Consider the following 13,964-nt stretch of genomic DNA (forward strand, 5'->3'; position numbering starts at 1 on the left):
AATGGGGAGATTTAAAACATCCAACAAAGTAACAAGGAAGGAAAATACTGGAAAGAATTTCCAGAATAGAAAACATGGGAGCACTGACCTTCATCTCTCCACCGTGCCAGCAACATAGCTCTCCGGCAAGTAGATTTCCCCCCCAGATTCACCATGTTGCTCCCCGCTGACAGTTTTTTTGGAAGCCAAAAACTCGGCACTCATGGCATCCATTCCATGTTGCACGGCTTCTTCAGCACTACCATATCCATGCTCCTCCGCATACTTCCTTACATCCTCTGTTATTTTCATTGAACAGAACTTGGGTCCACACATAGAACAAAAATGTGCCACCTTTGCTCCATCTGATGGCAGGGTTTCATCATGGAAGGACATTGCAGTCATAGGATCCAATGACAAAGCAAATTGGTCCATCCAACGGAACTCAAACCTTGCCTTGCTCAGCGCATCATCCCATTCTTGGGCATGTGGGTGGCATTTTGCTAAATCAGCCGCATGGGCAGCTATCTTATATGCTATAACCCCAGCTTTCACATCATCTCTATTTGGCAACCCAAGGTGCTCTTTAGGTGTTACATAGCAAAGGATTGCGGTACCGAGCGCCGCAATATTAGCAGCACCGATGGCTGAGGTGATATGATCATATCCAGGTGCAATATCAGTTGTCAATGGGCCAAGAGTATAGAAAGGTGCCTCATGACACCACTCCAGCTGTTTTACCATATTTTCAGGAATTTTATGCATTGGAATATGTCCAGGTCCTTCATTCATCACCTAGATAAATCACATAAATTAAGATACTAGTCAGAAGGTATAAATCAAGCTAGAGCTTTTTTGGAACTTTCCATACCATCAGATATGATGCAAGACATGTATCTATAAAATACCATAAAATTTTACTAGATTTATCTTAGAGTATGGAACCAATAATCAAATAACATAAAATTTTAGATATCAGGAGAAATTATATGGTGCCCGACCGTCAAGTCCCGTGAAGGTGGTACCTCAAAAGTACCACCTTTGATATTTGATCCAACAGCAGACTCTTAAAAGGTGGGCTGCTTTTGGATCAAATATCAGGGGTGGTACAGTTTTGACTGTGCTTGATGGTCGGGCAACATTTAAAAACTCAGATATCAGTACCAACAACATAAATTCATTAGAACGATGAAAAGTAGCCATAGAAGTGGAAGAACGCACTCTGCAAAACCTATCTATAAATAACTTAATAAATTAAAGAATTAAACACAAGGAAATGTCATATATTTGTATAACAAATAAAATTGAATTAGCAGCCGATGATAATATCGGGAATCACCAGAGTCGAGAATCAAATAAATGGATCAAAAGCTATCTGACAAGAAAAAAGTGTGCCCACTTATCAATCAAATTAAATACCACGCCGCATAATGATATTTACCTGCACATCCTTTTCCCATGCTCGACGTGTCAGCTCCCCTTGCGTCAAAAGCTCAGCAAATTGTGCAGTGTCATTGGCATCGAAAATCGATCCAGGCCTCAACCCATCACCAATTGATAATGCCACATCATATTGATTACAGATGTCAAGAATGTCATCCCAATGCTCGTAAGCAAAGTTCTCTTTATGATAAGTTAAGCACCATTTTGCATGAATGGATCCTCCACGGGAAACAATTCCAGTCATGCGTTTCGCAGTTAAAGGAATATACCGAAGAAGGACCCCAGCATGGATGGTGAAGTAATCCACACCTTGCTCAGCTTGTTCAATCAATGTATCTCTGAAAATATCCCAGCTAAGGTTCTCTGCAATTCCATTAACTTTCTCAAGTGCTTGGTAAATAGGCACCGTCCCGACTGGAACAGGGGAATTACGAAGGATCCATTCACGGGTCTCATGGATATGGCGACCTGTGGAGAGATCCATGGCAGTGTCTGCACCCCACATGGTTGCCCATTGAAGCTTATGCACCTCTTCCTCAATGGAGCTCACCACAGCTGAGTTACCAATATTTGCATTGACTTTGACCAAGAAGTTTCTCCCAACTATCATGGGTTCCAACTCCAAATGCTTCTTGTTGGAGGGGATAATAGCTCGCCCACGTGCAACCTCTGAACGCACAAATTCTGGGTCAAGCTTCTCCCGGGTGGCACAGAACAACATTTCTTCAGTGATAATTCCCTGCTTAGCATAGAACATCTGTGTGTATCTTGGTCCACCTAACTGTTCCCGCCTATCAATCCAGTCTTTGCGTATCTTCGGCAGACCTGTCGAAAGATCAGAATTGTCTTAAATTAGACAAGAGAATTCCGAATTTAAAGAGCAAAAGCCTGTAAGGACAGATAAATCATGGAAGAGATAAAAAAAATTAAGTTCAGTAAAATGTTATGATTTTGAACTTAAAATAAACTAAATTGTATTTTACTTGGAGGGCAATCAACCCAAGGATGGGAAACATAGTTACAATTTCACCCCATTAGCAGCAATTTACGAAATGAGAAGAAGAAACTATAACCAAATTATAGATAGACATCTATTTTACTTGAAAAGTGCAAATCCAATGAAGAAAATACAAGATCAAACAGAAAAATAAATTATCAAATAAAATCAACACCATTCATAGCAACAATTTTTTCAAACAAGTAACTTTTTGCCACGATAGTATGCGAGAAATTGGAAATGGCAAGTAGTGCCCGTACCAGCACGTGGACTTATATTTTGTGGTCCACTAGTGTCATACGTATCGAAGTACGGTTCCTCTCCAGCCAGGTGAACACGACGAAAAGGAACCTTAAGGACATGACCAGATTGCTCATGAACAGTTTCCCTGGAAAAAAAAGAAAAGGACATTAGTGTCGTCAAAAAGAATGACTGTATACTCTCCTTTCTTCCTTTTTTCGTTTTTCTTTTTGAATGGACTGTATAATCTCCTTTCAGATAAGAAAAAAAATCACCTAGATAAATTCTTCAAAATAAAGAAAGAGAAAGGAAAGAAAAAAAGAGAAACCCAGCACATACCTATATTCCTTTGTGCTCTTTGGGAAGCACTCTTCAAAGGATGGAAGTGGAAGAAAGTCAGGGGCAGCAGGGTCGATGGTGTGTTTCCTCTGTTTGGTCTTTTCCGAATCCGTGGTTGAGGGACCAAATGTCAAAGTGGCTCTAGGCCCATAGCTCATGGAAGTAGGGCATACTTCCTTCTCCCACCCATTTGGAATATAGCCCACCCCTTCAGATCCACGCAAGAAGGCAGTATTTGGCAACTTGGCATGAGACGGGTTGGTTTTCTTATATACAACAGAAGTCAAGGCTGCATGCATGGATGCCATCTCTGGGAAGAGAAAAAGGTAAGTAATCTTCTAAACATTTATATATTAATAAAATAAATTTCGTGTATACATTGTGCAACAATGTTAACTACCACTAACCACATGCCTTAGGCCTTGCCATTAATAAGCTGGTAAAAGTATGTTAGAGGGGAAGTTGATTAAGAATGTGTAAGAGATTTTTGCAGATGGATAACTTGAACAAAATTTCTAAAATCTAGAAACATCTTCATGTGGGCTAGTCTGTTGGCAAGTTTCACTTAAATACTTGGATAAATCCACACACCCATTTATGTTGATATCTAATTCTTAAACTTCAAATAGCTTTAATTTTACGTTATGGCTAGTAAGACTATCCAACAAATATATGCAAAAAGACTATCTACATACAAACGCATTCACTACTATCTACATACAAACACAATCACATAAAGTTCAGAAAAGGTATGAACCTGATCTTTGATCTGTAACACAATCACATAAAGTTCAGAGGGCGAGCCTTGGCGCAACGGTAAGGTTGCTCCATTGTGACCGGTGGTCACGGGTTCGAGTCACGGAAACAGCCTCTCTGCAAAGCAGGGTAAGGCTGCATACATCTAGCCCTCGCCAAACCCCGCAATGGTGGGGCCTCGTGCACTGGGCCGCCCTTTTTTTACATCTCATGAATGATCAGTAACTATATAAGAAAACATTTCAGTCACAGGCTACAAAGTATTTGCCCCAAGGAAAACCTCAATGCCAAGTTCTTAACAAGCATTAAAGTTTCTTAGTATCTCCCTCTCACGTATTTTTGGCCAAGTCCTTCACAACTTGGTCTTTTGTTTCTTCCCACAGCTCCTTGTATCTTTTGTTTCCATAGCAACAGACTTGTTATTTATCAGAAAAATGAGTTCTTTACACTACCCAAATCTGTTCTTTAGCTGCCCTAGAGTTCTGATATGGAACAGCAGGCACATATTTTTTCCTCTGCAGTAGGAGGCACTTTCAGGATAATATTGGCAAATGAAGTATTATAAAATGAATCGGTTGTAAGAAGAAACCAATGCGACTTGGAGACAACCAAGTTCAAAAGGCCTGAGTCTTGACTCTCAAATGGTAAAGAGAGGTCTCACATCTTTTGACATTATGAATCCAACTATAGAAACAAGAGTGTTATTCAAGGCCTATCACGGTCTTGGAAGAGATCCTATATATGCTTTTCTCGGAAGTCTGAACTGTAGATTGGTCAATATCCAACAAAAAAGCCAACTTTAGACTACATCTTCATAGAAGATGGCATGCTATATATAACTTTTGAAACTAGAAAGTTTATATATTTTAAATTAAAATAAGCAGATGTCATTGATTATTTATTATCTTTACATTATTTGATAGATTTTGGGGATTGAAACAACATTATAAGTCATGAGTCACGACACATTTTCCTTCTTGACTTATAATGTCTCCAATTAGTAGAACATAAGTTCAAAATTCTAAAAATATATAAGGGCACACTGAATTAATGAAATATAGCAAACCAAACTCGGGAACCAAAACAAACCAACGAAAGGGCGGCCCAGTGCACGAGGCTCCCACCATTGCGGGGTCTGGGGAAGGCTAGATGTACGAAGCCCTACCCTTACTTTGCAGAGAGGCTGTTTCCGTGACTCGAACTTGTGACCACCAGGTCACAATGGAGCAACCTTACCGTTGCGCCAAGGCTCGCCCTCTAAAACAAACCAAAACAAACCAACAAAGCAAGCCAAAAAACCAAACTGGGTTCATATGAGAGTTGCGAACTGAAAAGGTGAATCCAAACTGATAAACCATGTAAAATGGGTTTGTAGCATTTAGGCTTTTTAATTGTCTATTTAGGCCTATGATTTTTTAGACGATGAGATTCATTAATCTAGTGAGATGAAAGATGACCACTAATCAGATGTTAATGCTTTAGCTTCTTTTTTTTCTTGTAATTAGACATGTAATACGCAAAATAGATACCATACACACTGAACTACTAAATTATTCACATATGAGATTTAAATTATATGATATACATGGTTTTCCATTAACCTTTCCTTTTCTTCCTTTTTTTTAATTTCTTCTCAAAAATCAACTCACTAGAATAAGTTTCTAGAGATAGCCCAGTCAGCAACTGATACCAACTTTTAAAATCCGTACAGTATAAAGATAAGGCCTTCGAAGAGTAGCAGAAATACAAATAAAAATTCAAGCACAGCAGCACTAGCATGTTGCAAATACAGAGGCATGAAAAATACATAAAAGAAAAATCCAGGAAGTCGGAGCTCCTTTTCTTCTAGTTTCAAAATCTCAGAAGCAACAAATGCCTTTTTATGCCAGATCAGTATAGACTTATATCTGTGATGAATCAGGTATAAACCCAAATACCAACAAAGGGACCATGCAATGAATTATGGTCAGATACAAGAATATGCAATCGGCATATCAATAGTGTTGATTTTTATGAGGTTCTACTGCATAAAATATATGAAAAATCCTATCCCTCATACATTATGCAAGAGATGCAAAATAGTAGCTGAAGAATTAAATTTGTAAAAACATCAACTGAATGAAGAAGGCAAGAAGTAAGTCCTAACTCAGATAAGTTACCACCACAATTACATTTGCTGAAAACGGCATTAAATGCCACTCGCATGCTATCTATTTGATCATGCATGAATCAGATTTCTGAAATGAAATCAAATTAAGAACACTTCGGCCATGTTTGGATTGCAAGAATTTTATGGAAAAGTTTGGAAAGGAAAATATTTATAAAATTTCTTAATTTTTTACTTACGAAAAAGATAACTTGAACCAGCCCTAATCAATTTTTACTTAAGGACTTTCAATTTATGGTAATATCCCTCTAAATTAACCATAATCACATCATTTCCCTCAAAATCACGAAAAGAAAATATTTTCCCAAGAAAAAAATTCCATCGGAAATGTTTTCCTGCAATCCAGACAAGGCCTTAGTAAAAAAAAAAATATTCCTGGGAAATGAAATATATCAGCATAATTACAATAATCAAATAAATCTATCACATAAATCTAACGCTTCATTCTTCAATTCCTCGATCTACATCCATAGATCAGTTCAGCGCTTGCAGAAAATGACATATAAAGACTAGTCATTATTCACAAAGCAGAAAATTCAGAGCATTACAGACGTAAATGCTTCGTAATACGCGTGGCTAGGGTTTCAACATTATTCACAAAGCAAAAAACTCCGAGCATTAGAGACATAACGCTTCCTAATACGCAAAACTAGGGTTTAAAGTTTAAACCGAGCAAAAGAAATACAGACATTACAGATGGAAAAAAAAAAAAAAAACAAGATAACTTGAGATATCATAGTTGAACGGCTTGAAAAGATGAGCTTAGATTTCATACAAGAGAGAAACTCAGGAAAAATAATTAATGAAAAAGAATATCAAGGACTGTATAAGAGAAATTCGTAAATGGAAGATCTATATTCAACAAATAAAGCTAGGGTTAGGGTTTTGAAGCTTACCGTGAAGAAGAGGTTTGAGAAGCAGAGGTGCAGAGGATAGAAGGTGAATACGTGGGGGTTTTATAGGAATGAGTCTTTTGAATTTCCAACTTAGCAAATACCAGAAAGATATGAAATGAAAATTGACGTGGCTCCCTTGTTTACCGCTGATTCTACTCAGATATTTTAACGGTCAGAAAAGAAAATCCAAATGCTCGGGTAGGAGTCCTTGGGCTCTTTATGGCCTCCCACCGCAAAAAGAGATATTTTGCGTTACGTACGTATTTTGTTTGTTTCTTAAAAATATCTGAACTGATCAGGAAATGATATTTCCACTCCTTCTGTTTGTCTTTCCCGGATATATATATATATGGTGAGTGCTCGTGAAGTCCAGTATTTTTTATTTTTTTTTAGAAAGTCCATGAACAAAATCGTTATCATTTGGTGGGCCACAACATAAATAGATTGTATTCTATAAGGGTTAGGATCATCCTATGGAGATGGTGCTACGGGGTACAATCTATTTATGTTGTGGCCCAACAAATGAACGGCTTAAATCATCCTATAAGTGGGCCTCACTATACTTTCTCGACTTAACGTGCATTCACCCTATAAAATCTCTTCAAAATGAACAATTTCTTGTTTATTTGCCTTATAATTCAAGAAAATATCTCCTTAAGTCTCTTTTGAATGAGCTATTCATTTCCATTAGTGTTAGTTTTCCTCATCTGCAATCAGTGTAGACCCAAGCAACCCGTTTTTTTGTTTTTGGATTTGAGGAACAGATTGTAGGTCCAAAACTGATTATTGGACTCAAATTTATGTTCAAGCGCTGTTCATTTCAGATTATGACAACAGATGGTGAGTCCCCAAACCGATTATTGAACTCAAATTACATTAATTTTGAGTCCTATCGTATATCATAATCTGAAACGAACAAGGCCTTAATTTTGAGTCCAATAATCAGTTTTGGACTTATTTTGAAAATTACCTATAGAAAGAGATTAAAATGAGGTAAAGTTGAGTTACATGATGATGGAGAAAGACGAAGAGTGATGATGAAAAATGGCCTACGAACTTCCATTACGAAGAGGCTATTTGGACTTCGGATGCATGAAAAAAATTTATTGGAAATTTTGTTCCAAGGAAAATGAAATTTTCAGCACTTTGTGAGCTTATTTTCCATGAATTTTTTTTCCCAAAATCGAAAATTTACCGTCTTCAAGGAAAATTGCAAACCAACTAGTAGTCACTGGATTTTATTTTCGCATGGATTATCAGTTTTCACAAAATTCCATACCCCCCAATGGAAATAGAAGTTCTGTTTTGGTTTCTACCGTTCAATGTGAAACATCTTATTTGAGGGTTTTTAATCTAAAACCATTCAGAGTGAAAGGACAGTCCCCAATTTTAAGGACGGCAGTCAGTCCGACTTTTTTCCAGGAATTGAGTCAACCAGGGGACTCGTTCTGCCTGCAACACGTTCAGATCTAAACTCAGCCCCGCTCAACTATATGCAAAATGGGCCCAGAAGGAGAAGGCGTTGATTGAATGAGACCCACCTTGGCGCTGTTCTTTTCCTGGGATTTCCATAAAAGCTTCAGACCACCTTCAATGGCTTCTATCAGAGTTGCCCTGGGAAGGTATCATGCTGGCAATGTATTTCTTTTGAAATAGAATGTTTAGGTTCAATCAATTTGCAAGACCTGTTCTTAGACTGAAGTATGACAATGAGCCAGGGGTGCAACTTGGGTCAGGTTTTACCCAACCCGCATCAACCCGACCCGAAATATTTCTCGGGTAGGGTAGGGCAGGGTTCTTCAAAACCCAACCCGCCCAACCCGAGTTGCAACCCTATAATAAGCACTGTTCTTTCAAATCTCAGAATCATGGGTGAAATTTGAATTCACACAACAGGTATTGATTTATAAGAAAAAACACAATTTATAACAAATTCTGATTGAATTACTAATATAATATCAATGTACAACAGATTTAAGACGCTGGATGTCATGGCTTATATAGCACAAACTGATATTTCAATGCCAAATATAGCAGAACTGCCATGAAAGATCAGAAACAGATATTTCAAACTTATTCGTTTCTCTACTTAGCTTGTGTTCTTCAACCAGCTACTCAAATGACACGTGAAAGATAATCACTTAGAACTGACGAAGTGAGTATACATACGGATCGGACGAGGTCTAAGTAAGTTTGGAAGGAAATGACAGAGGGAAAACCAGCCAGTAATTTATGTTGCCGATGATAAATTGCTTCTGGAAAGACAACGTCCGCTTTGTTTTGACACGGTGAACAAAATTTACAGAGAGAACGAATTGTAGTTGACAGCCATTGACAATCAGGAGGAAATCGTCTATGAGATAAACAGATGCGCGAGGTATGAATAGCAAGAGCACGTCATTAATAAGAGCCCATGCCTCCAATTCTTCAATGACATACAACAAGTAGCAGATGTAGCACTTATCAAGAGTTTGCATGCAATGGAAGAAGATTCTGTTGTTTGCCTTGGACAAAGATTGTGAGTTCTTCAGGGGCGACGACCAACTTCAACCACTCTTGCAGCTCCTCACCTTCCACCTTTTCTTTTTCTTTAGACAGCCAGAAGGGTAATAGAAAAACATATTCGTAAGACATGCAAATGGAGAATTATAGCATACTAAAAGCGGCACAATGGCATAGTATGCATGAAAACATATAAATGTGAACATAGATGTGGCATTGAAGCCAACATATACATAGTCAGGGGCACAGCATAGTGAAAAATACTTGTTCAAATCCACACATCCTATAGTTTCTGAACAAAGATTTGTTCTGCATATCAACCAGCAGTCAAATAGCAGAGAATATGAATGCTTCTAACTTCGAGTCTCAATGTGAGATGGGGAATTTAATGGCTATCACTTTCAAGCTTTTCAGTCACTAATGTCAGATGAAAATATGCAACTTGAAAATGGCTATTTGAATGGAAGAAACTGCTATGAAGCTTTAGATGAAGATAAATATACTGTGTGAATTAAGAAATCGCATTACGCAATACTACAGATAAAAAAGAGAGCGCAGATTAAAAAAAAAATTAATTAAAAATGAAAGGAAAAAGAGCCTCATAAAAAAAGAGATGAGAGAAAATTGTTGTATTCAAAAAATAAATTAAAAATGAAAGAAAAAAAGAGACTCACTGTTATTAAAAAATAGAAAAGGAAAAAGAGGAGAGAGAATGAGAGATGCTGGATTCAAAATCAGTGTCGACATTGTTACATGCTTGGTTAAAGAAACTACTATAACCATAGTTGTAAATACCGTTTCGTGTTTCGTTCAAATTCCGGTGGAAATTTCGTTCCATTCCGTCCATTCCGGACGAAATTTTCCGAAATCCGGAATTTCGTCCGGAATGGACGAAATTCTCCATTCCAGCCGGAATCGTCAATAACGGCTAGTTTGACTGGATTATCAGAATTTACGACAATGCCCCTGGAACGGCTCTTTTTGGTTTTTGACCATTTTAACCTCAAAATGTAACCGTTTATAGCTGTTGGGAAGGGTATTTTAGTCATTTTTAAATGCACAATCAATTAAAAACTCTATAAATAGCCTTTTCCCTACCTTCTTATCCTCCACCTTCACATAAGTGATTCTCCTTCTTTCTCTACTTTCACTTACATTATCTATTCTACTAAATTTCCTACAAGTCTACCATCTTCTTCAACTCAATCCAAGTCTATTTTGGAGCAAAGGGAAGGCATACATTCAACTTACCACTACAAGAAGTCAAGAACTATTTCCAAAGGCTTATTTCAAGTGAGTGAAGGCTAATTTTTTCTTGTTCTCTTCAACTTAAGTTCAACCTCAAGATTCTCTTTATTTCTTTCCATTTCCTTTCTTTTATTTCTTACTTCATTTGTCCCCTTCTACTTCATTTTTTTATAATTTGTTTCAATTTTCTTTCTTCTAATTCATTTTTCCCCTTCTTCTACTTCATTTCAGAATGAGTGGGTCGGGCTCGGGACCTTCTGCAGGAGCATCCTCTATTGGTTCGGCACCCACTAGATCGGATGACCCGGCATGGGCTTACGGTACATTGGTTCCGGGTCAAAGAAATAAAATAACTTGCATATTCTGTGGCAAAGTCATATCGGGTGGAGGTATAACCCGCTTGAAAGAACATTTAGCGGCTGTTCCTGGTGAAGCAGCATCATGCAAAAAAGTGACTGAAGATGTAAAATATCGAATGAAGCAACTTTTAGATGCAAAGAGAAAAGAAAGGGCTAGGATGAGCCTATCCAGAGCAGAGGTTGGAGGTTTTTATGGCACACCAGACGAAGAAGAAGAGCAGGATGAAGAAGACATTGGCACACAATTGCCTCAACGAAGAGGTAAGGAAGTTCTTGTAGAACTGAGTGGTACAAAAAGGAAGAAGAAGGGAATCACAGGAGGGATCAGGATTTTCTTTGCACCACGAACAACTCCTGGAGCCCAGCCAAGCATTAAAAGTGCTTTGGCTACTAAAGAAACCATGGATAGAGCAGACATGGCGGTTGGAGGCTTTGCTACGATGCTAATCTCCTTTTCAACGTTGCCAATTCACCTTTCTGGCAACCTATGTTTGATGCGGTGAATGCCGTGGGTTCGGGTTATAAGGCACCTACTTATCATGCTTTAAGGGGTCCCATTTTGAAGAATACAGTGGATGAGGTAAACAACTACTTGGAGGAGATTAAGATGTCATGGAGATACACTGGCTGTAGCATTATGGCAGATGGATGGACAGACACCAAACAACGTTCCCTAATCAACTTTTTGGTGTACTGCCCTAAAGGAGTCATATTCCTCAAATCCGTTGATGTATCTGGCATAGTGAAGAATGCTGATGAATTATACAATATCTTTGCAAAGATTGTCGGAGAGGTGAATCCGGAATATGTGGTGCAATTTGTAACTGACAGTGAGCCAAGTTACAAAGCTACTGGGAAAAGACTAGAAGCCACGTTTGGTACATTCTTCTGGACTCCGTGCGCAACTCATTGCTTAGATCTCATCTTGGAGCATCTGTGCAAACCGACTGTATTTCCTCACATAGCAACCACAATTGAGAGAGCTCGGACGATTACAAAGTTCATCTACAACCATGGAAGCCTCTTGAATTTGATGAGGAAGAAGTTCACAGGTGGGAAGGAGTTGTGCCACCCTGCTGCAACCAGATTTGCTACAAATTTCATTAGCATACAAAGTCTGGTGTTGAATCGGAAAGCACTTCAGCAGATGTTTGTGTCCGATGAGTATAGTACTAGTAGGTTTATCCAACACCCATTGAGTGAAGGCGTAGTTAGTACTGTGTTGGATAAATCTTTTTAGGACCAATGCAAGTACATTCTAAACATCAGCGAGCCTTTAGTGAGAGTGCTGCGTTTGGTAGATCGGCAGGACAAACCGGCAATGGGTTACCTATATGAGGCCATGGATAAGGCCAAAGAGAGCATCAAGGAGAGGTTGAAGAGAAAATCAGATTACAATCCCATCTGGAGGATCATCGACCAAAGATGGGATAGGCAACTCCACAGTCCCCTCCATGCAGCAGGATATTTTCTTAACCCTGCTCTCTTTTTCACTCCTACCTTCTCTAGGCAGAGTGAAGTAACCAGAGGCTTGTTGTTATGCATCGCTCGACTGGTACCTGATGAAGGTACACAAGACCTCATCACCAATCAGATTGAGGATTATCGAGAGGCTAAGGGTATGTTTGGAATGAAGCTTGCAATCCGCAACCGAACGAAGTTGGGACCAGGTATATTTGAGTTGTTTGTTTAATTAAGTATAATTCATTTTAACTTTCAGTTTCTCAACAAATAATGCTTTACTATTTGTTACTTTACAGTTGCATGGTGGAATCAATTCGGAGGTGACGTGGAAGAATTACGGACCTTTGCGATCAGAATCCTCAGTCAAACTGCAGTGCGACTGGGTGTGAAAGGAATTGGAGCACCTTCGAACACATTCACTCTGCAAAGAGAAATAGGTTGGAGCACCAGAGATTAGATGACTTGGTGTTTGTCCATTACAATCTTAAGTTTCGAGAAAGGTATACAACGTAATATAATGTTTTCAACTCTCACCTCATCACTTTAAGCTTTTAAGTTTAACCTTTGACATTAAACTTAATGTTTTCCTTTTCAGGGACTTGTTGAGGAAATCATCTACCACTAGTGACCCTTTGAGCATAGACCATCTGGATGTCATGATGGATTGGGTTGCAGAAGAAGAAGATGTCATATTCACGCCGGAAGACATTGGGTGAGAAAATCTTGAAGCACCTACTGCTGTGGTTGGGCCCGGGGACGGCGACGACGAGTTTCTCATACCTCTTGAAGAAGATGTCCCTACTGGTGGTCCAGGTGGTGATGACGGCGGCGACGACGACGACGAAGAAGACATTGAGTATGATCATCCGGGTTATGCTGACTGAGAATTGTTGCTACTAGCTATTGTCTATGTTTCACTTTCATGTATCTTTTTTTTTATGTTTTTCTATGTATCAGACTATCAGTTGGACTTGTGCAAGACTTTATGTGTTTAAGTAATGAATATGCCTTTTGGGACACATATTTTGGACTATTTATTAGTTTTTCATCTTTTTCTATTGATTTTTTATTTTTTTGGATTTTTCTCATATTTTTTAATATATTTTTTGTGTGAACGAAAAGTTTCGACCGAAATGACCGAAATCCCACCGAAATTTCGTCCTTATTCTGGAACAGACAATCCTGGCAGCATGCATAGCACTGCACTACCACTATTTGGTAGCCAAAGGGGCATTTTCAATTATCAAGAGCAGCATGAAAATTGAAATGTGTGTGGAACTGATGTGGAAGCATAAAGAGTACAGGAAAAGCTAGTTTATGACATGGGGCATCTTAAGATTGAAAGCCTCTAAGTGAGGGAAGGACCATAAGTAAGATCTCTACAACCATTGGGAGGACAAGGACAACCCATCAGAAATGGCTCAAGCCTATCAACTAACAAAAAAAACATCTCATCCATCAAATATTTACTTGTTCCATAAAGTAGAGGCAGTTTTCACATAAAAAGTTTCAAGTGGAAAAAATAGTTTTCTCTTGACTGAATTTTCACAAAAAAATTTAAGTGGATAAAATAA

General features: G+C 38.4%; 1 protein-coding gene across 8 annotated transcripts in view; it reads right to left on the reverse strand.

Moving 5' to 3' along the window:
• LOC143879938 (phosphomethylpyrimidine synthase, chloroplastic-like) overlaps positions 1-13,964 on the reverse strand; it is a 41,757-nt gene that overhangs the window by 6,470 nt on the left and 21,323 nt on the right. For 6 of the 8 annotated variants that reach the window (XR_013251439.1, XR_013251442.1, XR_013251438.1 and 3 more), the window contains exons 1-5: positions 6,818-6,971; positions 2,999-3,308; positions 2,680-2,807; positions 1,421-2,247; positions 89-774 (exon numbers count right to left, since the gene is read on the reverse strand). Coding sequence is in view for 3 of the 8 variants with exons in the window: in XM_077382638.1 (XP_077238753.1) it covers positions 91-774; positions 1,421-2,247; positions 2,680-2,807; positions 2,999-3,306 (1,947 nt within the window). In the remaining 5 variants the exon portion in view is untranslated. Of the gene's footprint in view, positions 1-88; positions 775-1,420; positions 2,248-2,679; positions 2,808-2,998; positions 3,309-6,817; positions 6,972-8,739; positions 9,406-13,964 lie in introns of those variants that run through there. The other 2 variants (XM_077382639.1, XM_077382637.1) reach the window with 2 other exon arrangements.

Source organism: Tasmannia lanceolata, unplaced genomic scaffold (genome assembly GCF_043159265.1).
Source record: "Tasmannia lanceolata isolate RefF3 unplaced genomic scaffold, GAP_Taslan_0.1 ptg000006l, whole genome shotgun sequence".
NCBI classification, from domain to species: domain Eukaryota; kingdom Viridiplantae; phylum Streptophyta; class Magnoliopsida; order Canellales; family Winteraceae; genus Tasmannia; species Tasmannia lanceolata.